Genomic DNA, 27,694 nt, shown 5'->3' with positions numbered 1-27,694 from the left:
AGGAGATGGGGGGTCCACTGGCAGCCTCAGGGTCCTCCCTCTATCTTCGGCTGCTGCAGGATGGGCTCTGTGGCAGCCTGCTGGGCCTCTCTTCAGCCGCCTGTTGTGTGAAGTCCACTGCTGGGCACCAGATCTTCTCTGTCTCTTTTCTGTTGCCATGGGATGGGCTCTGCAATGAGATGGGACTCTCCCCATCTAGTCCCTGCTGTTAATGGCCTGCCCTGGACCGATGCCCACACTGAGCTGCAGTTGCTGTTGCCTGTGTCTTTGCCCCTCCTGCTGATGTCATCAAAGCCTGACGATTTTTTCGAGGCCTGCCATTGGAAAGGATGAACTAATGGGGATCGCTCATTTGGGCAACTGCTTTGGGCTTGCAGAGGAGCATTGGTTTAGGATAATTAGGACATTGTGTATAGCAGGGTTAAGGGTTTATTTTGGGTGGAAGAGCATTTGTTGTATGAATTTTATGACTTTTTTGCTCTGTGATGAAGTATGGTTTATTAGAGTGGGGATGATGGTAGGATATATTTTATAATGATTATTGTATTTCTGCTATTTTGCACTTTTGTTCTCAAATTCTTTGTTTTTTTGTTTTTAGATAGATCTAGAAATATGATTATATTAAGTAATCCAACCTTTTTTTTCCTATCTGCCTTCTTGTTTCATCTTAATATTATATTTTTATAAATAAGGTTTTAAATGATTAGGCTTTATAGATATTACTTTGATATGTCATACTTTTATTTATCCAGTAGGGCACCACATAGATTTATTGTGAAATAAAAAATGGTGCAGCAGTCACTAATGAATGTACATGTATTCCAAAAGTCAGAAATGAGCTTTTTCTTAGCATCCAGTCAGATGAATCCAGAACAAGTGGGTTATGCACCTCTACCAGCAGATGGAGACCGAGCAAACTGACCTCACAGTATATACACCCCTGCAGTGATAACAGCCTGCCAGTATTCTCCATCTCCAGTAGATGGTGGATGTGCATCTCCCCACTGGGGATTGCTTTGAATTGAAAAAGAGAAATAAGGAAAATTAATTTGCCCCACGTTCCTGCGGTGATACCAAATGGTCCCTCCCCAAGTTGAGAGTTCCTGAGGTAATTTCTGTGGTCCCTCAGATGAGTGCCTTGGTCTGGTAACTGGCTTTTTCAGCCAGCGTGGACTTGTTTAACGGCCGAAAGGCAGTGGGTGCAGGAAGCTGAGTGTGGTGGTGACGGCACATGCCCTCTTCCCGCCCTCCCCCCCCCGCAGCTGGAGAACGTCTCTGTACTCAGCCAGGTAAGGCTGGGCTCAGGTAAGTTTTAAAAAAATATATATACATACATATATAGAGAGAGAGACAGAGGAGAGTTTTTGGTGTACGGCTTCCCCCGGTCTCCGTGCTCGGTGCGCCGTTCCGTTCATCCCGCTACGTGGAACTTAAGGGACATGAGCAGCCTCCATAGGCTAGACCCCATCTAAGGCCTTTTCACTGCACACAACATGGTAGGCCTCAACGGCATTTCACACGCTTTGTCTATGTGTTAGGCTGCCCTTTTCAGGATTGATTATTCGGCATGTGTGTCCAGCTGTGCATCCAGGTTAGGCGTCCAATTTTTGGACCCCTAGTCAGGCCTCAGTTGTGCATCCAAGTTAAACGGCACTTTAGTGGCCGCCCCACTTATCTGTGCGCACAGGTTGGGCATTTTGCTGTGCGCCTAAGTTTTTTTAGGTGCCTATCCTTGGTGACGCTTAGGTGCTGGACGCCCAGGTTCAGGATGCCCCAGTTGGGGCACCTACATTTTTGGACACCTAGGTTGAACGCCTAGAATTTTTGGACACCTAATAAAAAAAAATTTAAATTAAAATAGCTGGATGCATGTCTTCGGTCGCCGCTTAGCGTACTGTCAGCCTAATGGAGCCTATACCTAAGAAGCCCAGGCGCCTTTCCCTTTGCGCTGCCTGTCATATTCAGGCATCTCAGCCTGGAGTGCCCTCTGACTTATGCCAGCGCTGTTTGGAGGCTCAAGGAGAATTATTTTCCTATTATTTCACTAAGCCTGGTTCTTCCCAGCTGGATGTGGGTCTGGGTAAAGACGCATCACGTAGGGCACCTGATATTGGAACTCCCCTAACAGGTTCGTCAGCAGGGGAAGATAGCTCAGTGAGTATGCCTCAGCTGCCTTCTGGTTTTGGTATGGATCCTTCAAAATTTTCCTGGGTAGAATTTTTCCTGGGATTGTAGTCCTTTTTTCAGGCACAGTCCTCAGCCCTGTCCAATGCTCCCAGGGCAGAGTCGCAGGTAGGAACCTTGCTTGGAGCTACTGTTAAGTGCTGGAGTACACAGAGATTGGCAGTAGATCTGCCCAATAGGGATCCAAATGGCACAGATTATGAGACCGATCCTGACTCTCCAGAGGATGAAGAAATTCCTCTGGGATTAGAGCCGTATAGGATTATGCTATGGTTCTTCCATAGAGATGAACTGCCAGCCCTAATTTCTCAGACCTTGAATATGCTGGGAGTACCTGAGACAGATTCCATGTTTCAGCAAAAGAGAAATCCCATTTTGGTTTCTTTGTGTAAATCCTCTTGTTTTTTCCCCTGTGATGGAGGCCATACAAGAATTGATTGATCTTGAGTGGGGCGCTCCAGAAGCTAATTTTAAAGGAGGTCGGATTTTCAAAGGCCTGCACCCTCTGGATCCACTGGTGAGAGATCATTTACATTTTACTAAGGTGGATGTATTTGTATGTGCAGTCTCCAAATGGATGATTATACTCTTAGAGGGAGGAGCGGCCTTGAAAGATGTACATGATAGGAGGATTGAAACTATCCTTAAGTAGTAAGCATTTGAATCAGTGGCAATCACTTTGCAAATAGCTTCTTTTTTACTCTCTCTCTCAGAAGGTTGATGACTCTGCGGTGAATTCCAGGGCAGTTATGGAGCCAGCGGCCATCTTCTTAGCAGATGCAGGCTTCGATTTGGTTCGCACCTCAGCCAGAGGGGTGACTTTGGTAGTAGTGGCCAGGAGTTGGCTATGGCTGAGAAATTGGTTGCCCAATGCAACCTCCAAGGCTAACCCTAAAAAACTATACTTTAAAGGCTTGCTCTTGTTTGGGAGTGAGTTGGAGAAACTGGCCACTAAATGGGGTGAATCACCAGTCCCTCGATTACCGGAGGATAAGAAGCAGACGCCACGCTCCTTTAGCATGAGAGGTCATGCTAGGGGATCCAAGTATTTTTGACCCTATAGAGGAGAGACCTTTCAGAGGACTAGGCCTTTTGTTAGGTCTCAGTTCTTTCGTCCCAGACAGCCCAGAAGAGGCATGGGCTCAGGTAGTGGAACTTCCCGAACCTCCCAATGAAGGTTTGCCGACCCATCTCCGGGAACAGGATATAGGGTCTCTCTCTCTTCTATCAGAGGTGGGTCAAGATCTCATCGGATCAATGGGTTCTGGAGGTAATACAAGAAGGATATGTGGTGGAGTTTTGTAGTGTTCCTCAGGACATGTTCATGGTCTCCCCTTGCCACTCCCCGCAAAAGAAGCAGGCAGTGGAGGATACATTGGCAAGGCTCCTCAGTCTAAAGGCTGTGATTCTGGTGCCCACGTCTCAAGAAAATATGGGGCGATATTCAATTTATTTTGTTGTGCCAAAGAAAAAGGGATCCTTTCGTCCCATCCTGAATCTCAAAGATGTCAACCGTCATCTGCAGGTGACACATTTTTGCATGGAGACCCTGTGCTCGGTGATGATCGCCATGCAGTCGGGGGAATTTCTGACTTCTTTGGACCTGTCCGAGGCGTATCTTCACATTCCCATTCGACTAGAGCATCAACACTTTCTGCGGTTCGTAGTTCTGGGATGCCATTATCAGTTTAAGGCACTGCATTTTGGTCTGGCCACCACTCCCAGGACCTTGAGAAAGGATGGGATCCTAATGCACCTGTATTTGGATGACTGGCTGATTCGAACTAAGTCACTGGAAGAAAGATGCCTGGTGACCCACAAGGTGATCTCCCTGTTGCAGGAGCTTAGCTGGGTGGTGAACCTGACCAAGAGCAGCCTTCAGCCTGCTCAGTTGTTGGAATATCTTGGGGTTCGGTTCGGCACAAAGCAGGGCAAGGTTTTTCTGCTGGAAGCTCGTATTCAGAAGTTGATGGCACAGCTACCTCTGTTGATGAACACTCCAACTGTATGGTCCTACCTGCAGGTACTTGGTTTAATGACGACATTCCTGGAAGTGGTACTATGGGTGAGAGCGCATATGCGACCTCTTCAGTGCTCCCTTTTGTCTCTGTGAAATCAGTAGTCTCATGACTATTCGATTCAGCTCCACCTGCTGATGGAGGTCTCCTCCTGACTGCAGTGGTGGCTACAGCCAAATCATATAAGGAAGGGAATTTCCTTAGGATCACTGGACTGGCTAGTATTGATGACAGATGTGAGCCTCCATGGTTGGGGAGCTCACTGTCAGGAGCTGACAGGGCAAGGGTGCTGGGATGCAGAAGAGTCTCTCTGGAACATCAATTGTTTGGAAGTTAGGAAAGTCCAGCTGGCATGTTTGCAGTTCGGCGACAGGCTGCAGGATAGTATCAGACAATGCAATGACTGTGGCTTACATAAATCGGCAGTGAGGAACCAAGAGTCAACAAGAGTGGCAGGAAATAGATCAACTTATGGAATGGGTCAAACTACATCTCCAGATGATCTCAGTCTCTCATATAGCAGGAAAAGACAATGTAAGAATAGACTTTCTCTGCAGGGAGTGTCTGGACCCAGGAGAATGGGCGCTATGAAATGAGGCATTTCAGCTGATTCTGGATTCCTGGGGTCTCCTGTTTCTAGACCTGCTGGCAACTTCTTGCAATGTGAAAGTTCTGAGATTCTTCAGTCGCAGGAGAAATCTGAAGTTGTTGGGGATCGATGCCTTGATGCAGGAGTGGCCAGAAGACAAGTTGCTGTACATCTTTCCTCCATGGCCCATGTTGGGCAGATTAGTCCAAAGGATCAAGCGCCACAGAGGAATGGTGCTCTTGGTTGCTTCAGATTGACCCAGGAGACCGTGGTATGCGAATCTGTGGTGGCTCCTGGCAGAATCACCTCTTTGACTTCCGGCGCATGGAGATCTGTTGCGGCAGAGTCCTGTTCTTCATAAAGATCCAAATCAATTTTGTCTTACAGTATGGCCCTTGAAAGGGCTCACTTGCTGAAACGTGGATATTTGATTTCCTCCTTGCTAAGAGCTAGAAAGTTCTCCACTTCCTTGGCCTATGTGCGGGTTTGGCAAGTGTTTTGAGGCCTGGTGTGAGGATCGAGGGACTGTTCCTTGTTTGGTCAAGATCCCGCTCATTTTGGAATTTTTGCAGGATGGCTTGAATTGGCGCTTAATTCCTTAAAGGTACAAGTAGTGGCGCTCTCCTGTTTCAGAGGTCAGGTGAATGATGGATCCTTGTCGGCTCATCCTGATGTAGCCCGTTTCTTGAAAGGAGTGAAGCATCTTCGTACTCTCTTGCGGTTTCCGGTGCCCTTATGGAGTCTTAATTTTGGTATTGGATTTCTTAGCGGGTCTTACATTCAGACCGATGCATAACCTGACCTTGTGGTTACTGACCTTGAAAACGCAAAGGGTTCCCAAACTGCAGGCCTTGTCTTGCCAGGGACCATTCCTCCAGGTGACTCCAGGGGCAGTACAGCTGTGTACTATTCCTTCTTTACTACCAAATGTGGTCACTGACTTTTACTTGAATCAGTCCATCTCCCTGCCATCTCTGGACAAAGAGAGAGAGATGTAGAGGAGTATCGCCTATTGCGACCCTTGGATGTCAAGAGAAATATTGTCAGGTATCTGGAGGTTACTAAGCCTTTACGGAAGACGGATCGCCTATTTGTCCTCCATGGCGGCACTAGGCAAGGAGAGCCAGCTTCGTGAGCTACCATAGCTCGCTGGATTAAGGAGGTAGTCACAGCTGTGTATGTTGATGGTGGGAAGCCATTACCTAGTCAGGCCAGGGCTCATTCCACTAGAGCTCAAGCAGTGTCATGAGTGGAAGTGAAACTATTGTCTCCCATCGACATTTGCCGAGCTGTGATGTGGTCCTCGCTAGACACCTTTTCCAGGTATTTTCATCTGGATGTGCAAGCCCGGGGGGACGAAGCCTTTGCCCATGTGGTTTTGACTGGACCGCGGTCAGTCTCCCTCCCTATTTGGGAGTAGCTTGGGTACATCCCACTTGTTCTGGATTCATCTGACTGGACGCTAAGAAATGAGGAATTACTTCTTGCCTGATAATTACTACTTACCTGATCATTCTTTTTTCTTTAGGACAGTCAGATGAATCCAACTTCCCTCCCTTGGCTGCCGAATGGTTGTATTATGATCCTCCTCAGTGGTTATGTGTTACAGTGATTACTGGTAAGTGTTAGTCCAGTCCCAGTTAAGTATAGATCGGTGAAAAATCGTGGAAACGGTTATAAAGAATAAAATCACAAAACATTTAGATAGACATGGTTTAATGGGACACGCCAGGAAGGATTTACCCAAGGGAAATCTTGCTACACAAATCTACATTTTTTTGAAGGGCTGAATAAACATGGACAAAGGTGAACTGGTAGATGTAGTATATTTGGATTTTCAGAATGCAATCGACAAAGTCCCGCATGGGAGGCTTCTAAGAAAACTGAAAAGTGATGGTATAGGAGGTGATGTCCTTTTGTGGATTACAAAGTGGTTAAAAGACAGGTCAATTTTCTCAGTGGAAAAGGGTAAACAGTGGAGTTCCTCAGGGATCTGTACTTGGACCGGTGCTTTTTAATATATTTATAAATGATCTGGAAAGGGGTATGACGAGTGAGGTAATCAAATTTGTGGATGACACAAAATTATGCAGAGTAGTTAAATCTCAAGTGGATTGTGATGAATTGCAGGAGGACCTTGTGAGATTGGGCTTCCAATGGCAGATGAAATTTAACATGGACAAGTGCAAATTGATACATATAGGGAAAAATAACCCTTGCTGTAGTTACACAATGTTAGGTTCTATCTTAGGAATTACCACCCAAGAAAGAGAACTAGGCGTCATAGTGGATAATACATTGAAATTATTGGCTCAGTGTGCTGTGGCGATCAAAAAAGCAAACAAAATGTTAGGAATTATTAAGAAGGGAATGGCAAATAAAACAGTGGATGTCATAATACCTCTGTATCGCTCCATGGTGAGTCCGCATCTTGAATACTGTGTGCAGTTATGATCGCCACATCTCAAAAAAGATATAGTTGCAGTGGAAAAAGTGCAGAGGATGACCAAAATGATAAGGGGCATGGAACAGCTGCCCTATGAAGAAAGGTTAATGTAGTTAGGACTGTTCAGTTTGGAGAAGACGACTGAGGAGGGATATGATAAAGATCTACAAAATCATGAAAGGTCTAGAACAAGTTAATGTAAATCAGTTATTTACTCTCTCAGATAATAGAAGGACTAGGGGGCACTCCATGAAGTTAGCAAGTAGCTCATTTAAAACAAATTGAAGAAAATTCTTTTTCACTCAGCGCATAGTTAAGCCCTGGAATTCATTGCCAGAGGATGTGGTTACAGCAGTTAGTGTAACTGGGTTTAAAAAAGGTTTGGATAAGAAAAATCCATAAACTGCTATTAATTAATAAGAAATAGTAGCTTGAGATTTATTTAATGTTTGGGTACTTGTCAGGCACTTGTGACTTGTATTGGCCACTGTTCGAGACAGGCTACTGGGCTTAATGGATGGACCCTTGGACTGACCCAGTATGGAATATCTTATTTTCTTAAGTACCTTCTTGTCTGAGCTCAGTGTTGCCTGTTAGCTGCGTATTGAAATGGTCATCTGGTTAATCAAGTTTTGTTAGATTGTTCACAGTTGTTTTTGAAGAAAGTGTTGGCAGGCTGATGTCACTGCAGAGGTGTGATGTCAGTTTGCTCCGTCTCCATCTGCTGGAAGAGGTGCATAACCCACTTGTTCTGGATTCATCTGACTGACCTAAAGAAAAGGAAATTGTCAGATAAGCAGTAATATCTCATTAGACGAGGCAGAAAGTATTTCCAATATCCAAATCGGTTTATTTAATCTTTAAAGCACTGATGTTCGCAGATTTCATAAAGATAGCTATGGGGAACATAGCTACTGTAGCTATGTCCTCCATGGCTTGAATAAACCGATTTGGATATTGGAAATACTTTCTACCTCATCTAATAGCTTATTTCTGACTTTTGGATTACTCTGTATTCATTAGTGACTGCTGCACCATTTTTTGCTACACTGTACATTTTATTTTATGAAAATTAAGCATCAAATTGCAAAAACAAAAAAAGACATTTTGTGCAGTTTTTTCTGTCTCTCCATTCTTTTTTTCCTAATGCTATAAAATTTTGACACTTTGTTTTCATCATGAGGAAACAGAGATTAACGGTGGCAAGGAGCTGTACCCGCTGCTCTGCTTTGTGCTGCTTTTGCAAGTTATTAGAAGGGGGAAGGATAATTTTGTAACTGCCCACATGGGTTGTAAAGTCCGCGGGGATTTTCGACCCATAGACTTTACATCTTTTGTCAAAAGGAAACTGCGGATGTACTTTTGCTCTGCAGATCACCGCAGGAAAACCACCTACAAACGTTCACATTGGGTAATATTTGCACATAGTGTTTTCAGGAAAAGTTCTGTGCATATGTTTGACAATGTGAAAGTACGCACATGATTGCAAACCCCACCCCAGCACCTCTCACAAGAATGCCTCTTCACACTGCACGCATACAGGCCCCGCGTGCACATTTTTACTCACATGCCAGGCGGGCAGTTTTTTTCCACAGGTAACAAGGAGGTCAATATTCAAAAGCCATTTAGATGCACAACTGTTGCGGGAGTGGACCCTTGGACCGAGGTGGAGTTGGCACAATCTGTAGGGAGGAACCTTGCAGGTCCCCGCCTTTGGCTGGCGGTAACAGAGGCCCAGCTGGAGCTTCACCTGTACCAGCCCTCGTTGCCCTTAGGTTGAGCTCTCGGGTGCCGGGGCCGGCAGGTCTTAGGCAGGAGCCTCTGCAGACAAGCTGGAAGTCTGTAGCGATGGACAAGCCACGGGCCAGAGTACAGGGCAGGCTGCATTCAGGCGTGGTCGTTAGTCAAGCTGTGGTCAGCGGCAGGCAGAGTCCAAGCGTAGTCAAGTGTCAGGCAAGCCAAAGTCGGAACCAGAGGTCCATCCAAGGGAAGGAGGGATGGATAGGGAGGCGAGGAACAGCACAGACAGGCAGGTGAAGACACTGAAGACACTGAAGACTGACCAGAAGACAAAGACCTGACGAAGAACTGAAGATTTGACCACAGACGAGAGCAAGGACCAAGAGCACAGGAACGAAGACCAGGAATGCTGAGGCAACTTGTTCAGTAGTCGGCAAATTGCCAAGGCAAGGAGGAGCTGCAGGGGTGGCCTTATATAGGCTCCAGTTGATGATGTCATCATCGGGTGCTGCTGACCTTTACCCGCCATGGGCCCTTTAAGAGAAGTGTGGTCGGGTGCATGTGCGCCTTAGGAGGAGCCCAGGGAGGCAGCAGCGCCGGAGGCAGGCTTGAGCGTGGCGGCCTCGCTTCCATTCGGAGGTCTTTCCCGGCATAGGGGAAGCTGCGGCATTTGAGGCAGGGTAAGCATGGCAGCCTGCTGAGCTGGCATCGGAGTGTGTCAAATCGGCTCGGGGCTGGTAGGCAAGTGCAGTGGTCCACGGGCCTGCCCTACAGACTGCCAAACACAACAATAACTCACAAGTTATCCATCTAAGTTACAAATGTGGCATATTCAGCCACTTATCTGGCTAAATTATAGTAGTTTAGTGGATAAAATAGGGCATTGAGGGGAGTAGTTGACATATCCAACTAACCTAGCTGAATATCGGGTATATTCAGCTAGGATAGACCAGAGGCCCTCTCCTCCCACCCCACCTACAAAGATTAACAGCATCGCGGCGCCCATCCCCTTCCCTGACCCTCCCGGTCCCCTCCGATACCTTATATTTTATTGCCAGGACCCTTTTCTCGGAGCAAGATGCGCTTCCTATCGCTGCCTCAGCGATGGCTGCTCTTTCTGATTTTTTTTTTTTGTTTGTTTTCTTGCACTAAAATCATTTAAATATATTTAGTTAATCTTTCGCATCCAAGGTGTAAATGGATTTCCCGAAAATATTTTTTTTCTTTTTTTTTTACCCGCGCTCGAGTGAAGGGGCAGCCACTTTGCGACTCTGCCGCTTTTAGGAGTTGCCTTTGGAAAGCTTAACGCCCCGTCTCAACTCTGAGGATGCTGACGCTGTGCGCGCTGACCCTTGTGTTTTGTTTTAATTGCTTTAATTGTAAAATGGATTGCATTGATCTTGCTGATGTATTCATCATATTCAGCTCAGCTTATTTATGGTCTCTCTCCTTTGAGCGGGTGACGTGCAGACTCTCTGGAAAGCTGATATTTCCCCCCCCCCCCCCCCCCCCCGTTGCCTTTTAACCACATGTCAGCGGCATTTGATCTGTGAAAAGTATTAAATATCGTACAGAACCATCCACGTCCACGGGGCTGTGCTGGGGACAGGGAAGTACCTGCAGTATCTGAACTCAATCTGCTCTGAAGTGCCAAAAGTCAGAATATCAATCAAACAAATAAATGAGAATGATTCAGGAAAACATCATTTTACCCATGTTATTTCCCTTTCCTTTTGATTTTTAGTACTTTTCAGGGAGGATTTTCTTTTTTGCTCTGTTTTTTCTTTCTTCTGTCCTTGATCCCCTGCCTCTCGTGTCCTCAGCCCCCTCTATCCCTTCAGGAGAGGAGGAGTGGCCTGGTGGTTACAGCTCCTGGCTGAGAGCCAGGGGAGCCAGGATTCACACAGCCCGCTTCTCACCCTGACGCCTCCGCTTGACCTCAGGCAAGTCACGTCACCCTCCGTGGCCTCTAGTGTGAACTTTAGCCTGTAAGCCCTCAGGGGCTTACAGGCTAAAGTAGGTTGCAGAATGTCCAAAGGCCCAGACCACTTGTCCGGACCTTTGTTCTAAGGGCAGCAGGCAGGGTAGCCGGGGTAATAGCACCCAGGGCCTTGCAGCAAGTAAGGGCCCTCAGTGACAGTTTGAGGGGCCACTCTTCGCTTCTGCCAGTAGGAGTACATCTGCAGCAGTATTACAAGGAGTGGGCTTAGAAGTCGTCCAACAGGGATACACTTTGTAGCCAAGGTCACCAATAACAAAAAATAGATAATCCCAGCCCCCCTACAAATTTCTCATCCTCCTAGTATGAACTGTGCAAATTATCAATATATAGACAGGGTACTCTGCAATTAGCAGAAAATTGCAAAATAACAACAAAGTCTGGTTGTCAACAGACATAAACCATGTCTTTAGCTTTTTCCAAAATTTCATTCAATTTACTTCTCTCAATTTCAAAGGAAGACTATTCCAGAGGCCTGGAATAACTGTTAAGAAATATCTATTACCCAAATGAGAATGGCCAAATTTGTTCGCAGCGGAAAGCCATAAATACCACTTCCCCACAGATCATAAATTTCTTTTTGCTTCAAGCCATTCCAGAGAATTCTTCAATGAAGGGGAGCCAAAACCATTCAAAACTCTGAAAGCCAAAACCAGGTTCTTAAATTTACATCTATCTACTATAGGTAGCCATTGAAGTTGTAACAACAAAGTTTTAGCAGATGTTCTCCTAGATTTCCCCAAGACCATACGGGCAGCTGTATTTTCAACCAGTTGTAGTTTATGAATCAATTTACCCTGTGACCCCAAATAAATTGTGTAATCTGTAAAAGAACTGTAAAAGAATCAATATGTAAGTCTCAACTGCTTTACCAATTTTGTTTTGAAATGAGTATTACATGCTACCTGTTCAATTTGTTTTTCCAAAGTCAACTGAGTATTGAGCCATCACTCCAAGGGATTTCACCTGATCATTGACAGAAAGAGATATGCCATTGTATATATTCCCACCTTGGCCAATGGTGGGAAGAGTGCTAAGAAGGATCGTAGTTCATCTGGGGGCAGTTGTTCTGGTAGCCCAGATCGGACAAGATGCCCATGGTATGCGGTCCTGATTAGGCTCAAGGTAGGAGAGCCTCTAAGATTCAATGAGGGGCTCTACTGAGATCAGGCCTAGTAACCATGGAGGATCTGACACCATTCTACCTTACAGCATGGCTCTTCAAAGGAGAAGACTATGCAAAAAATGTTACTTAGGCCAGATGATTTTGACTCTGTTAAGAGCTAGGAAGGTTTGACCTCACTGACACATCTCAGAATTTGGAGGACCTTTGAAAGGTGGTGCAGACTGAGAAAAATGCTACCGTGCAGAGCACATATGGCCTCAGTTTTGCAATTCTTCAGGATGGGCTGGACAAGAATCTTTCGGTAAATTCACTCAGCGTTCAAGTAGCAGCTATCTCTTGCTCCCAGGGATAAGTCAGAGGGTCCTCTTTAGTCTCGCATCCAGATGTAGTTTGCTTCTTCAGGGCAGCCAAACACGTGCATCCACTTGTCAGGCCAGTGCTCCCACCATGGAACCTAAACTTGGTCTTGAGATCTTTAGCAAAGTTGCCATTTGAATCCCTGAGGAAGGCTTCTATAAAAGATCTTATCTTGAAGATGGTACTGTTAATAGCAATCTTTTCGGCAAGAAGAATCTACAAATTACAGTCATCTTGCAGAAGTCCTTAAGTTTCTTTTTCAAGGTAAAAAGCCACAATCGGGCCAGTGCCATCCTTTTTACCCAAGATGGTGTCAGAATTCTGTCCGAATCCAGCAGTCGTCTTACCTGGATTCAGGAAAATGGAGTGTGTGAGCCAGAAGAAAGAGCTCTAGTTCTTGGACATATGAAGGGCTCTTATAAGGTACCTAAAAGCCACGAATGATTTCCGTAAATCGGACAAACCTTTTGTGTTATTTGCAGGGGCCCACAAAGGTGAAGAGGCTTCTAAGGTAGCTATTGCTCACTGGATTAAGGAAGCAGTAGCCACAGCCTATATAATAAAAGATAAGTCAGTCCCGAGGGACTTAAGGGGCACTCCACTAGAACGCAGGTAGCATCCTGGGCAGAATACAGATTGGTGGCGCCAGCAGAAATCTGCAAGGCAGCCCCATGGGCTTCCCTGGGCTCATTTACAAAGCACTACAGGTAAATCTTCAGAAGAAAGAGGATACAGCATCCGTCATGAGGTTTCTGGAGACAGCTCTGGGATATAACCCACCTGGGATATTTATTGCTTAGGTGCATCTAATTTGTCTGGACTGGTCTGACAGGACAAATGAGGAAGGTTAAATTAGCTCCTTACCTGCTAATTTCTTTTCCGGGACTCGTGCCTGAGATTTGAAGCTCATAAGCTCTGAAGGTCCCTAGTTAAGGTTCTACTGCACATTGTTGTATTATTATCAGTGGATGTGTTAAGATATTCGCTATTACCTAAAATATGTGGACTGGACTGACTTTCTTTAATTTTTTTTATTACTTTGACAGCACATGTAAAATTGTCATGCCAGTAAAGTTATCGGAATAATTTCCTGAGGGATGTCCGTTTACATTATAAACCCACTCTGAGACAATCCATCACAGCTGGTGGAGAGCTTTGAAGCCCAGAGAGCGAGGCAGGGAACTGAGTCGGCTGTAGTAGAGTCACAGCTTATAAAGCAAAGGCCTGACCGTCAACCTTACCCTCACTGTATGGATGGAAAATTTTGGTTGCACGATCTCTACAGCATAGTGCGGACTTTTTTTTTTTTTTTTAACCTTTCACATAGCGTAATTATAATTTGTTAGCACGTAGGTGTGACTGCAGCTTTGTCCAGAGTAACAGAAATGAGCGCCTCCTGCTCTTTATCACGCCTTGGCTTTTGTTAATGCAAAATAAATGTAAATGTAAATTCTGCCAGCCAGCATGAAAAGTAACCACCCTCTCTTGTTTCTTCCAGGGCATCGTTATAACTCCCTTGCTGCTGCTGCTTTTTGTAAGTATTTGGTTGCTGAACCGATATATCCCCCTTTGTTCTCAAAGTAATTTCCAGGTTATTAGAGAAAAGATTGTAAATCAAAGGGGAAGTTGAGGGCAGTTTCGCATTACTCCGTGCTGCTCTCTCGTAGCGGAAGAGTGCTGTAGAGTTCATGCAGAGAGTGTCTGTGCTCCCCCTCTGCAAGTCCCAGAGAGACAGTCTGCAAAACTCCTTAACAGTCTATGCCGCCCCCTTCCCCCTCCCACCGTTCCTCACTGCCGCCCCTCAGCACTCATCGTGCTCCACAGACTCACACAATGCCATTGAGAACACTTCCAGTCCTTTAGCCCGGGGATGGGCAGTTCCTGGTCCTTGAGGGTCATTAACCGGTTGGGTTTTCAGGACCTCGCTAGTGAATATGCATGAGATATATTTCCATACAGTTCTATCTCAGGCATATTCATTCATTAACAATGGTAACATGGAATAGACTTAGTTTTTGGGTACTTGCCAGGTTCTTATGGCCTGGATTGGCCACTGTTGGAAACAGGATGCTGGGCTTGATGGACCCTTGGTCTGACCCAGTATGGCATTTTCTTATGTTCTTAGGGATATCTTGAAAACCTGCCGGTTGGTGGCCCTCGAGGGCCGGAATTAGTTACCCCCCTCTTTGTCTGTGGTTCGTTCTAGCTTGTAAGTTCTGCTGTGTTCATTCTGTTCAACGTGACCGGATACCTCCATGTCTTAAGAGGCAGATTGAGCCAGTGCCTCTGTGAAAAATGAGATAGCGAATTGCTAACCTGTAGGCAGCTGTCATGGTCTGGCAGGCTGGATCTGGGGATCCCCACAATAGGAGCAGCACAGGACTTTCTAGCAGAGCAGGGCATGGTCTTCCGCCTGCCCAACCACCTTCCCCTTGGGTTGAGCCCACAGGTTCTGGTGGCCTGCAGGACTTCCTATAGAGGTCAGGGCAGCAGCGTTCAGACAAAGTCAGTGTCTAGGCCAGGGGTCAAGGCAGGCAGCAAACAAGCGAGGTCAGGCTCCAAGCAGAAGGTCAAGGCAGGAAGCAAACAAGCGAGGTCAAGGCAGAGATAGTCCAAGTCAGCATCAAGATTTGTTCGAGGAAAGTTGGTTGGGAAGCAAGGCTAGGCGAGACTGGAAGCGGGAACACGGCAAGGTAAGACCGGGTAGAGCAGGAGCAAGGAGACACAAGATAGGAACAGGGTAAAACACTTAGGTAGGAACAGGGTAAAACAGAGGTAGGACTGGAGAAGGGGAGCAAGGCAGGGTATAGACAAGCTTTGCCAGTGGAAGACCTAAGCCAACTGGCAAGGAAGGCCATCAAGAGGCCCAAAGGAAGCAGGAGGTAAAGCCCACAGGGGACAGGACAATACAAGAACAAGATAAGGTACACAGGAACCAGGGGCAAAACGAGAAACACATGACAAGGCAAGACAAACAAGTCAAGGCAAGGAGGCCCGAAGGCCACACAGAAACAAAGCTAGGGAGGCCAAAGCAAGGAGCTGAGGTGATTCGATGAGGTACCAAGTGCAGGGAAAGGCAAGGTTATTCAGGGCAGGGCTCGCTGAGTCATGCAGCCAAGAAGAAGGTGGCTAGAGCAGAGCAGAGTGTGGCTACGTGCAGACCCCTGTTGGGGGGGCGCAACCTGGCTGCCAGGATCATTACAGTGGCAAGGTGAATTAGCTAAATCAACCCTGCTTGTTGCAGGAGAACTATAATTCCATGGAGGCAGAGAATTAAAACCACTGACTTGGCCTGTCCCTTATGACGTGAAGCTATTTAGTCTCTTTAATCATGATTACTCTTTTGTCACTGCAAAAAAAAAAACCAAAACAAAAAAAACAATATTTTATGTGAAAAAGAAACAAGCAAGCTTGTCATTTTCTTAACCTACTTTCTGAAGGAAAAGGAGGCTTATAAGATTGCTCCGTTTTTCTGTCCCTAATAACTTTTGGGCATGGTGTCCCGTCCACACTAGATCAGAGCACGTCATCTCAGGGGGGAGAGGGGTGGGCTTTTCCAGATCCCTGCACACCCGTGGATGCGCGGGCTCACACGTGTGTCCCAGAATGGAGGCGCCTTCAGTTCTGGGCGGAGCTTCTCAGGTTTGTTTCGTGGTACGCATTGTGAAACACAGTGGGCAGTTCACATGGAGAAGACGGTGTCTCCTTTGTTGGCTACACATACTGAACTGCATTACTGCCTGCGTTAAACACATTTTGGATCTTTTGTTGTATTTTTTTTTTTTTTTCAATTCAGTTCTTTGACATTGGCTCCAAAAAGAACAGTGTTCGGCGTTGGATGGCCCTGCTTAGTGCTCGGCTAACTTTACGAAGTGGTTTAGAACAAGGATATTTGTGAGGCTTAATTAGTAAAAGTGAGATGAACATTTTGTGTTTGTTCAGGCAAAGAGTCCCCTCTGAGGTCTGTCTGCTTCATCAGACAGTGAAGTTGCTTAGCAGCCCCAGCTGTTTTATAATTCATAGTTCATGTTCCTGTTGAAGATATAAGGTCCAGCCGCAGAAAGACAAAAGACAGCAGTGCAACGTAGATGTGCTTCTTGGAAGAAAAGCTTTAACGCTGGTATCGTTCTCTGGGTCCCTCCGACATGCTGGAGGGCCGAAGTGATGCCACTGCGCCATGTAAGTGGTTCCCGGAGTGCATCCTGACTTGTAGACTGATTTCGACTCTCTCCCTGGCGCCTACGAGACATAAACCATTTGAAGTCGTGCTTTGCCTGGCACAGCACAGCTGTAACCCGTGCTCTTGGAATGACCGTGCTTTGAGTAGTGATTGCCTGAATTCTCTTCTCTATCACTTCTGCGTGTTCCAGAAGCAACTTCAGGTTTATGGGTTTGGGGGTTTTTTTCCGTACGTTGCTTTCCTTTGGTTGGTTTGTTAACAGAGGGGTCGCAAGGGCTTCTGATGTAAGCACAAGTAGTTTTAACAAAGGCAATGATCATGTTGAAGCCCGCAGATGGAAAACGTTTCAAATGAATTTGAAATTTTCCTGGTGATAATTTGGTAAAATAAATGAATGAATAGTGCAAAATGCAAGACTTGTCCATTCTGTTTCTGGCATTTATGTAGGTAAAATAGCACGCAGAGTTTGTACAAAGACCTTCCGGGTGCTTCTTTCCTCACCCAAGTCATTCCGTACAAAATGGTCTTTACTGAGCAGACACTGCGTAGCCACCTACTCTGCAAATGTTTTCTTTTTTCCTTTTAAACAACTTTAATGAGCAACAGAATGATACAAAGCACACAGTGAAAGAGATAAGATGGTGCAAGATACACAGGTCAAATCTCATAAGCAGAGACACAGTACAGATCAAAGTCCAACAATGAGACAACCCCCCCCCCCCAGATCCCATCCCTATGAAATAATAAATACTTTACAAAAAGGGGAGAACCTCTGGCTCATTGAATTAAATGGATAGAGGCCACTGACATAATTACAACACCTCCAAGGCTCCAAAGTAAAACAACGAGGCGATAAGTAACATGCCTACCCCCCTTTTATAAACTCAGCACTACACCCTGAGACCCGGTGCATATGTTTGTTGCACAAAATTGTGAACGGTGCTTTATCTTTAAATTTGTGTTTGTATGGAGATAAGATAGAAAGTGTTAAAGCGCGCTTCTGTCACCACTTTTACGTGCTGACACATGAAGTCTTCTTGTCATGGTTTCACCTGTTTCACAGGCTCTCTGTTCCCTGGTTCAGCCTGTTGTGCAGCCTTCCTTCCACTAGCGGTCCTCAGTGAGCCTCACCTCAAGCCTTACCAAGCTCCTCCTCGTTGCTCACACTACACCCAAGCTCCAGCCCCATTTAACCCTGCCTTGCCTGAACTTCAGTGCCTCTTCATGGAGTCACCCTTGGTTCTCTGACCTGGCCTTTTATCTTGCTCCATGCTTGGTGGCTTCCAGGCCTTCTCGTACCTTGCACCTTGTCTTGCGGCCTGTCTAGGCCGATTCCTTGTCTTGTGGTCTCTGGGCCTTCTTTTGCCTTGCATCTTTGTATGTGGCCTACTCTGGCCTTACCTTGCCTTGAGGCCTCCGGACCTGCTCTTACCTTATACCTTGCTCTGCGGCCTACTTGGGCCTTTCTTTGCTTTGTGGTCTCCAGGCTCCCTTTTACCTTCTGCCTTTCCCAGCGTCCTATCCAGGCCCCTCCTCTCATAGTGGCCTCTGGGCCTCATGCTTAGTGGCCTAAGGGGCCTTCTGTATCACTGCCTTTGGACCTCAGTGTTCTCTGTTCTGTGTTGTCCTTGTCCGGTCCTGTCCTTCTCTGCCTTGTCTAGGCTTGTTCTTATCTGGTCTTGTCATGCTCTGCTCTGTTCAGTCCCTTCTAGTCATTCCCTTGCCTTTGCCTTGTCTTCTCCCAGTCTGTGTCTGTATCTAGTCCCAGTCCCTGTTTTTGTCCTGCCTAGTCATGTGTCTGGACACAGATATTCCACTATCTCCTGCTCCAGTGTTCAGTCCTCAGGTTCAGTCTTGTGCAGCTTGCCAGCAAGCCCAACCTGTCCAGCCTTGTCCAGCTTATCCAGCTCCTGCCAAGTCTAGAAGAGACCAGCTTCCAGCCATGATGTACTGCCGCCGCAGCCAAGCCCTACTGGTCCCCAGAACCCGGGGGCTGACTAGGCAGGAGACCAGCCTTTGTCCAGCCTTGCAGTCCTGCACCGCATCTGTAGGGGTGATTCCCATCTCCAACCCGGCACCCCATGACAGTACGAAGAGGTCTCATACCTTCCACAGGAGTGGGGGAAGGCTTCATGCCAAGATACAGAATCAGATACAAATTCTAATTACTTTTCCATGGACGTTCCCTGTGGTGTTTCAGTCCCAGTATCCCCAAGCACTTCTGACCCTGTGCAATGTTTTGTCTGTATTGTCTGCTAGATTTTGAATCCCTCGCACTTGGTGTGCATTGCTTGTCATTTTCCCAACTTTAAGATATGGGACTGTGCAAAGTGTTGGCCCACTAATCCTGCCCCTGCTAATGCCTGTAGCAGCTGTGCTACACTCCAACCGGATCCCAGACTAAGAAGTTCTCCTCAGACCCCCAGCATATTGCGAATGCAGCAAATGCATGGCAAAGATTTCTCCACTATTTCCTAAATGTTTGGGGTGTGGCTCCACTAACTCTACCTGGTGGAAAATGTCAGTGATTCCCCGGGTATATGCCTCCTGATAGAGCCTGTCCGTTTTGTGCTGCCTGCAGGCCGGCTTCCAGGAAGATCACGGAGCACCCAGACACAAGAAAATGCAGCCAGCAAAATCCTAAACTTCTCTCTTTAGAGGCAAAGCCTGCTTCCCGATCCAGTCCGGGTTTTCTGAAACCCACAGTTGCTAACCCGGTGCCTGCCGTGCAAATTCTAGATTCTGCCAGTACAGGAGCTCTCTCTCCAAATTATCCAGTGTGGTCTCCCTGGAAAGGATGGCTAACTCCCATTATAGCCACAGACCTCCCAGAGCCAACAAGTCCAAGTACAAAGAAGTAGCACCGGCACAGATAACTTCTGTTTTAAAATCCTGCACAGCTCCCTTGAGAAACTCAGAGCCTTCAGACACAATCTGCCAGCTGAATTTGAAATCCTTACCAGTAAGGACAAACTCAGTCCCTTCAGTACTCCTGCGGTTCTCCCACTCCGATCCCAGGCGAAAGATTCTCCGAGTGACTCAGCCAGAGCTGAGCAGTCACCAGTTGCCGGGAAGCAGCTGCTGGGGAGACCTGCCGCGGCTCCCCAGGAAGCAGCATGTTACCTTTGCTGGCTCTGTTCTGAGTATACAAGCTTCAGAAACTGACTGTAATCCTCTTCCCGCTGTAACCGCAAGGCTGCCGTTAGGGAAGTCTCGTGCCACCGTCCTGCCAGGTGAGGACTCCTTTCCTGACCTCCACAAATCCCCACTGCCTTTCCAGCCAGAGGGAATTGGAGCTTCACCTGAAGTCCTGCCGGTCACATTCATGCTTCAGACTTTGGAAGGACCCCACTCCTGGGAAAAACCGCTCCAGACAATCCAAAAAAACCAGGGGAGGCGCCGTCCAGGATGTCCAGCGCACACAAGGGGGCTTGACATCTGGAAACTTGATTCTGCACCTTCAAGCCAACAAAGCACTGGTCCAAGACCATGGTTACAGAAAGACTCTGAGCTCAGAGCACTGTTTCAGAGAGACTCTGTGCTCAGCACCTTCAGTTCCCAGGAAAATCCGGACTCCTCTGACTTCCGTCCAGAGCATCCAAGTAGCTGACCATAATCCCCATGGCAAATGGGACCCAGGAGGAGAGAGGGCCTTAAAGGGGGGAGGGGAGAGGGTACTGTCACGATTTCACCTGTTTCACAGCCTCTCCCTGCCCTGGTTCAGCCTGTTGTGCAGCCTTCCGTCCACCAGGGGCCCTCAGTGAGCCTCATCTCTAGCCTTGCCAAGCTTCTCCTCACTGCTCACACCACAGCCAAGCTCCAGCCTCATTTAAAGAGCTAGAAAGTCATGCACCCTAGGCCACATGCGTAGTGGTAACTGGAAGAGGAGCATTTCCTTTGTTTTCATTTTTTTTTTTTTTTTAGTAAACATTTCTCATGATTGTAGATAGTGAAAATTAACAGGGCCACAGCTTTAATACCATCCACAACAGTTACCAGTCAAATATCATACCCGGTCACTCAAAACTCCATGGCTCAGTTTTCCAACAGCTAAGCCAAGTACTACCAGGTGCAGCCATTGCCCTTTCTATCCACACCAATCCAGTAGGCGTCTCACTTGGAATCACACCCTATTTAGGCCCTCCTGGCCTATTGGTCTGGCCAGTGACCGGTAATAACACCATCACCCCACATCCATGTACCTGTCAGCTTCCTGGCAGGCTGCTTAAAAATGTACTGCCTCCCAGCTGATCTGAACCTGGCTCAGCAGAGAGCAACCCTCTGCTTCCCTCTCCAGCCCCTCCCCTCCCCTCCCAGGTAGTGTTCAGGGAACAGGAGGGGAGGGGCTGAGGCTGGGGCAGAGCAAGGAAGAGTCACTGTGTTTCTTAATCCAGCCCTTCCCCTCCTGTCATTCAGGAACAAGAGAGGCGAGAGTGAGTCCGAAGCAGACATAACCGATTAAAGAACAGCTACTCTGCTCCCTAATCCAGTCTCTCCTCTCTTATCATTCAGGGATGGCATTGGGGGGGAGGGGGTAAGCTTGGAGCAGACAGAGCAAAGGGAAATCATTTTGGGGAGGTTAGAAGGGTCCGAGAGGGATCATTGAGGGTGAGGACTGGAGCCTGGAGAGGGGTTCAGCAGGAGAGAGAGGGGAATGGGAGAGGGGCAGTGTTCCTGTTGGTGTGAGAGAAGGGATTGTCACTGTGTGTGTATGTCAGATTGGGTGGGAGGTTAGAGGGGGGGGGGGGGAAGAGATTGAAAGGGGAGCAGGACTGGTCCATGGTAGGGATCTCTCTCTCCTCCCTTTGTATCAGATTTTATCTCCCAGCTCCTGGAACATCCTTTCCTTCCTACTGTCTCCCCGCCTAAGCCGCTGATCCCCCCTCTTACAGCTTCCTCCCTTTCCCCTCTCCCAGCATCTCCCTTCCCCATCTCTGGTCTTCTTACCTTCTCCTCATTCCATTCCTTCTCCTCCTTCCTCTCCTCTCCCCATCCCTGGTTCTCTTACTCTCTCTTTTTTTCCGAGCCCTGCACCGATACGCGAGGTTCTTTTTCCTCACCCAGGAAACATAAAATAAATTCTGCAGACACAAGCAAGGCTGGAAATGCTACTTTATTTTGGTAGTGTAATATAAAAGATGAAAACATTTGCTTCAGAATTTTCTAATTCTCACCACAGAATCTACCCCTGAGCTGCTGCAGGACCCTGTGCCTTAGACCTTCTCTGCTCCTTGTTACCTGACCTGATGGCAGGGAGGGGCGAGCGACAGCACCAGTAGTGCCTAGGGGCAGCACAATCCTAAATCCGTCACTGAACTTTTCCCCCTAACTCCTCTGCCATATCGCTCAGAAAGGGACTGAACAGAACCCAGCCTCAGGACCCGACCCCTGAGGCGCTCCACTAATCACCTCTCTCTCCCCTCAAGAGTGCATTCCATTTACCACTACTCTGCTGTCTATCACGCCACCGCCACCTTGGGACCTACCCCCAGGGATTCTGCACTCTCAGAGTGTGATTGTGATCTGATAAACCATGCCTGCAGGCCAAAATCCTTGGCTAATTTGTGGGATTTACTGTCATGACTTTAAATAGCACATTTTCAACAAGTTGCTAACTGATGTTTCAGATACATTGAATGCTTTGGATTTTTTTTTGTAGGTATATACTGAATTTTTTTTCCTATTGATGCATGCAATAAATAAAATATTTCAAAAGCTTATTAAACACTTAATATTTCTATAACATCTGCTTCCAAGGAAAGCATTAACTACAGTGTGTCACATTTGTTGTGACTGGATTGCAGTATAAAATGACTCTCAAACAGAACAGAGATTTATTTTTTCATTCTTGCTTGCTGTATACAGATTTTCATCTAAGATAACGCCTAAAGATCTTATCTGTTTTTGGGGACAATATTTGTCCTTTCAATAACTTAGCAGGACCCAACTTCAATAAACTGAAATTTTGAGTGTCCCTTAACCATCTGAGGAGCCGATGCAAAAAGCCGAGCCTTAAAACTGTGCACTGAAATTCAATGCAGCTTTTAACACGCAAGATAATTTGTTACCTCTTGATCCTGTAAGCTAACATATTGTATGCACAGAAAACATGGTTTATGTGTATAAATCATACTTTACATGTGGAAAACATGATTTGGTTAGGTAAACCAACTTTTCTATGCATAAAATATTTATATTGGGATTCTGTCCTATCCTGTAGAGTTCCCAGACTTCAGTCCCATATAGAAGAATTTTTATTGATTGAGGCTCTTGAATAATTTTAGTGGCAGTTTTACTAGACGGTTAAAACTGGCCAGGGGTTTCCTGTCTCTGCATGTATGGAATTGGTAAGAGACAGGTGTGGATAAAATCATTATAAACCCACCAAGATCAAACTTGGTGATTTTATTATATATAGATATACATTTATGTCTATATATGTACAGTATATTATTATTATTTAAAAGAAAAATATGTTAGGGAAGGTTGGGAGGGAAATATGTTCACCAAATTTCTCTCCACCTCTCCCTTTTAGTGATGTGGGCTTGTCTGAAACATTCCTCCTTCCTCCTTTCCCACCAGTCTCCTATTCTCTCTCTCTCTCTGTTCCACAGACCATTCCAACCAGTCCTCCTCTCTCCCTCCACCTGCACTCTCTCTCTCCACAAGTTCATCCCTACCGGACGCTCTCTTTCTCTCTCTCCACCAGTCCATCCTCACCAGTCTATCTGTCTCTCTCCACGGGTCCATCCATCTTCCTCTCTCTCTCCTCCCTCCACCAGTCTCTCTCCCCCTCCTCCAGTCCACCCTTGCCAGTCTCTCTCCCGCGCCCTCCTCCAGTCCATCTCCTCCAGTCTGTCTCTGTCCCTCCACCTGTCCATCCTCGCCAGTCTCTCTCCTTCTCTCTCTCTCTCTATCTCCAGTTATCCATCTCCTCCAGTCTCTCTGTCCCTCCACCAGTCCATCCTCGCCAGTCTCTCTCCCTCTCTCTCTCTCTCTCTCCAGTTGTCCATCTCCACCAGTCTTTCTCTCTGTCCTTCCACCAGTCCATCCTTGCCAGTTTCTCTCCTCTCTGACAGTTCATTCCCCTCAGTCACTCCAGATCCACGCAGATCCAGCTGTGCGACTGCCTTAATTACACTACATAAGTTCTGAATACAAGTACATTCTTGCACATTTACTGCTGCGCTCTGCAATTGTATGCATTCAGTTTATATCCGTAAGCATTATTTAATGCGTTTTGTACATTATAATTATTTATTTTGTTAATAACTTTTCTATATATGGCATGTAACTGCATGCAAAAATTGAAGAGAAGCATGTGGAGGTCCACAAAAATTTTGTGGAGGTCCACAAAAATTTTGGAAAAATTGAAGAGAAGCATGTGGAGGTCCACAAAAATTTTGGAGGTTGAAAAGGGCACTCCCATAAAAGTTGGGAACCCCCGTTTTAGAAAAAGAAGTTACAATAGAAGGGCTCAAAGGGGGCAGACTCAGAGTATCATTAGAAAATGTTTCTTCACGAAAAGGGTGGTGTGTACATGGAACAGCCTCCCGGTGGAGGTGGTGGAGACAGAAACAGTCCCAGAATTGGAAACATGCCTGGGGTGAGCACAGAGGATCCTTGGTTGAGAGGAAGTAGAGTCTGCAGAAAGGAACTGGGAAGCCTAGATGGGCCTCACAGCCCTTATCAGCCATTCTCAATGGTTTGTGTTCTTCCTTTCCATGTGCACGTCGCAGAATTTGCGGGTAACCATCCCTCTAATAACATCATGGAGTTCTGCTCCCCCCCAGAGCAGAATACAGAGTGGATATTCTGCGCAGTAAATCATCAAACAGAAAAGACTGCCTCTTTTGAGTCACGACCAGTATGAGGCTAATTAAAATGCCCGGTTTTAATTTTCCTTTATTTCCCATTGTTTTGAAGGGAATAGTGACCAATAACTATCCTTTTTATTCCTATAACAAATGTAATACATGGTTGTATTATGCATATTAAAGTCCATAAATAAATAAAAATGTTTAAAAAATGCACAGTTTATTATTGGCATATATTTATTTCAACATAATATTCCTGCCAAAGGATATACCAGATGGCAAAATATGTATATTTGTGCTTTGTTTTATTCTCTTGAGTTATCTGCAGATAGTGGCTGGAGCCTATCAGCTGAAGAGTTGAATGGTTAAATCCACTAACTTTTAATAGAGCCTTAGAGAGAGAAGTAGATGAGCTGGTTGTGGCTAATGGATTTTAGTGGTGTGTGAGTTTCGGTGTATTAAGTGCTCTTTACAGGTCAGCTCATCCACACGAGTAATGTCCAATGCATCATCTTTGTGTGTGTGTGTGTGTGTGAGTGTGTGTGTGTGTGTGGTAGCTTTCTTAGGCTACTGCTTGGAATAGTCGTCGTTTGTTTGCTGGGTCATCCTCACCTGACTTTTCTTGCTCTTTTTGATTTAATATTGGAGTTGTGACCTTAGCCATTGCTAATGACATCTACAACATGTAACTTTAGATAGTCCCTGCATTTCACGGTCTTGGTTATTAGTGGTGAACTTCTTCCATTCTCTGTTCCGCTGGCTATGAAGCATGCGCTCAAAGATCACTAGCAAATGGTCTTGTAGACTAGTCCAAGGGTGCTCAAACCGGTCCTACGGGCCCCCCAGCCAGTCAGTTTTTCAGGATACCCCTAACGAATATGCATGAGATTTGTTTGCATGCACTACCTCCTGTGTATGCAGATATTCCTCATGCATATTGTGATGTAGCGCAGCCCGGACGCAGGCAGGAGCTGACAAGCTACCATAAGAGCAACAGGAGTACCAGAGCCAGACAGCAGGGGGCGCAGGGGAAGAGGAGAAGAACTACGAATCCCAGCTTCCCTGAAACAGCACCAGACAGGGGAGGAAAGCCTGAAGGCGAACAGGTGGCAGGCATAGACGTTAATGAGGCAGACACTGATGAGTCCATGGAGGTGGAGGAAGAGGGCGTGCCCCCTTGGTGGAACTGGCCACAAAAACCCAGCTCTTCGGAGTCAGAGGAGGAGGAGATGGAGGTAGGTTCAGGGATAGAGGAGTCCTCCAGTTCATGGATGGATACGGAGTAATCCAGGTGGAGGGGTGAAGTATAATCTTTACTCTAAAGGGGCCTGTGGTGGTGGGGCTTGTAATAGTGCTGAGCAGAGGGGGTAAATGATTGCTCTGAACTAGCACTGCTTGTAAGGGAACCAGAGGGCTGGAGGGGGAGGGGACAGACCCCATGTAATGCATCCAGTTGTTACTTATTAAACTGCTTTGAAGGAACTATCCCTCTCTCTGTGTTGTCTCTGGGGATTTGGGGGACCGCTTACCCCCAACCCTGCCTGAAGGGAACCCAGAAGCCCAGCAAAACCAGGGCCAGCAGAGGCACGGACTCAGGGAGTTACCTGAACACATCGAACTCCAGGGACCGGGGCAACTGGTGGCGACTCAGGACTGGAGACGGAAGAGCGGCGCTCGAAGCCTCACGGACGGTGAGCCATCACAATATTCATTAGGGATATCCTGAAAACATGACTGGCTGGGGGCCCCGTAGGACCGGTTTGAGCACCCCTGGATTTAGAGGACTTGTATGCACAGCGGCAGTTGAATTCTGATGTACCTGTGTCTCTTAATTCACTTATCTGGTTATAGAGAAGCATCCCTTTATTTCCATATCTTTTACCTTTGTGTTTAAAAGGGAAACGGCATCAAGAACATTTTTTTTTCTAGTTTTAAGTCCCTTGTTGACTTATTTGGCATCTGCCTTTTTTGTCACTCGTAGTTTTGATTTGCTAGTTCTAACCAGCAAAAATACTTTTGGAGTCATTTACTGTTTTCACTTTGAACTGTCATCTTAGTTTTATTCTTTTTGCTGCAGCAAGGATTGTTGGATAAAAGTGAGATATCCGTTCATATGTGTGCACTCTGTTATGACTTCAGCTCACGATCTCAGAGAGAGAGGGAGGGATTGTAAAGCTGAGCAGGAGGTGTTGATGGGCAGACTGGATGGACCTGCTGTCATATTCTATGAGTCGAGTAGGCAAAACTCCTTCAGGGAAAATTTAATTTCATTTACAGATTTATAGGCCGCTTTTATAGGAAACCAAGCACAAAATGGCATACAATAAGCTTAAAATACAACACAACTGTTCCAAATGTGGACCCTTGGGCCAAGGTGATGTTAGCGCTACCCGCAGGGAGGAGCCCTGCAGGTCCTCACCATCGGTAGGCAGAGCTGGCTGGAGCAGAGATCCAACAGGAGCTTCACCAGTACTAGCCTAATTTCCCCGCAGGTTGAGCCCTTGGGTGCCGGGGCCTGTTGGACTATGGCGCGGGCCTCTGGGTGGTAAAGGATCCATCGCGGAAGTAGAAGGACATCAAGAAGAAAACAAGTCAATTCGGGCTGAGGTCGAGGCAGGCAGCAGAAACGAGGACAAACCAAGATCAGGGGGGGCAGCTATCCAGCAAGGTGAAAAGGAGGTCCGAGGTCAGCCAAGAATCCAAAACGAAGATGAAGCCGGGGTCCAAGCCAAGGTCCAAAGCCGAAGAGTCAATCCGGAGGGAAGAACGCAAGGCGAGACAGCAAGGAGAGAAGACGGACAAGGAAAAACCAGTCAAGGACACGGGACCACCAAAGATGCAGGAACAGGAACCAGGAATCGAAGGCCAGACGCCGGAACGAAGCAGGAGCAGGAACAGAGTGGCAATCAGCTACTCGTGGGAGTTTGACCTATTGCCGAGACATGGCTGGAATATCTGAGGAGCCCTTTTATAGGGCAGAGCTGCTGATGACATCAGGAAGGGCCGCGGGCCCTTTAAATATCCGAGAGAGGTGCGCGCCTAGATGCAGGGACATATCGGCAGCATCCAGACCGCAGAAGACAGGCAGTGTCGACATTGGTCCGCACACAGCGAGCCGGCAGAAGACTCGGTGCTGCGAGAGAGCGGCAGCAAGCATCGGCAGCAGTAGCACGGCACGCCCGCACGAAGGGTCAGGAGGGTGAGGGCTGCGGGAATAGCCCACAGTCTGCCGAGTGTA

The 27,694-nt window shown here is 46.8% G+C and overlaps 1 protein-coding gene across 3 annotated transcripts in view; it reads left to right on the top strand.

The window, feature by feature from the left end:
* Window positions 1-27,694, top strand: part of SLC10A7 (solute carrier family 10 member 7) — a 339,519-nt gene that overhangs the window by 249,710 nt on the left and 62,115 nt on the right. For 2 of the 3 annotated variants that reach the window (XM_029602657.1, XM_029602585.1), the window contains exon 6: window positions 13,958-13,993. In XM_029602657.1, coding sequence (XP_029458517.1) covers window positions 13,958-13,993 — 36 coding nt within the window. Of the gene's footprint in view, window positions 1-13,957; window positions 13,994-16,401; window positions 16,975-27,694 lie in introns of those variants that run through there. The other variant, XM_029602751.1, reaches the window with a different exon arrangement.

This window comes from Rhinatrema bivittatum, chromosome 1 (assembly GCF_901001135.1).
Source record: "Rhinatrema bivittatum chromosome 1, aRhiBiv1.1, whole genome shotgun sequence".
NCBI lineage: Eukaryota > Metazoa > Chordata > Amphibia > Gymnophiona > Rhinatrematidae > Rhinatrema > Rhinatrema bivittatum.
This window is presented reverse-complemented; position numbering and strand designations above follow the sequence as displayed.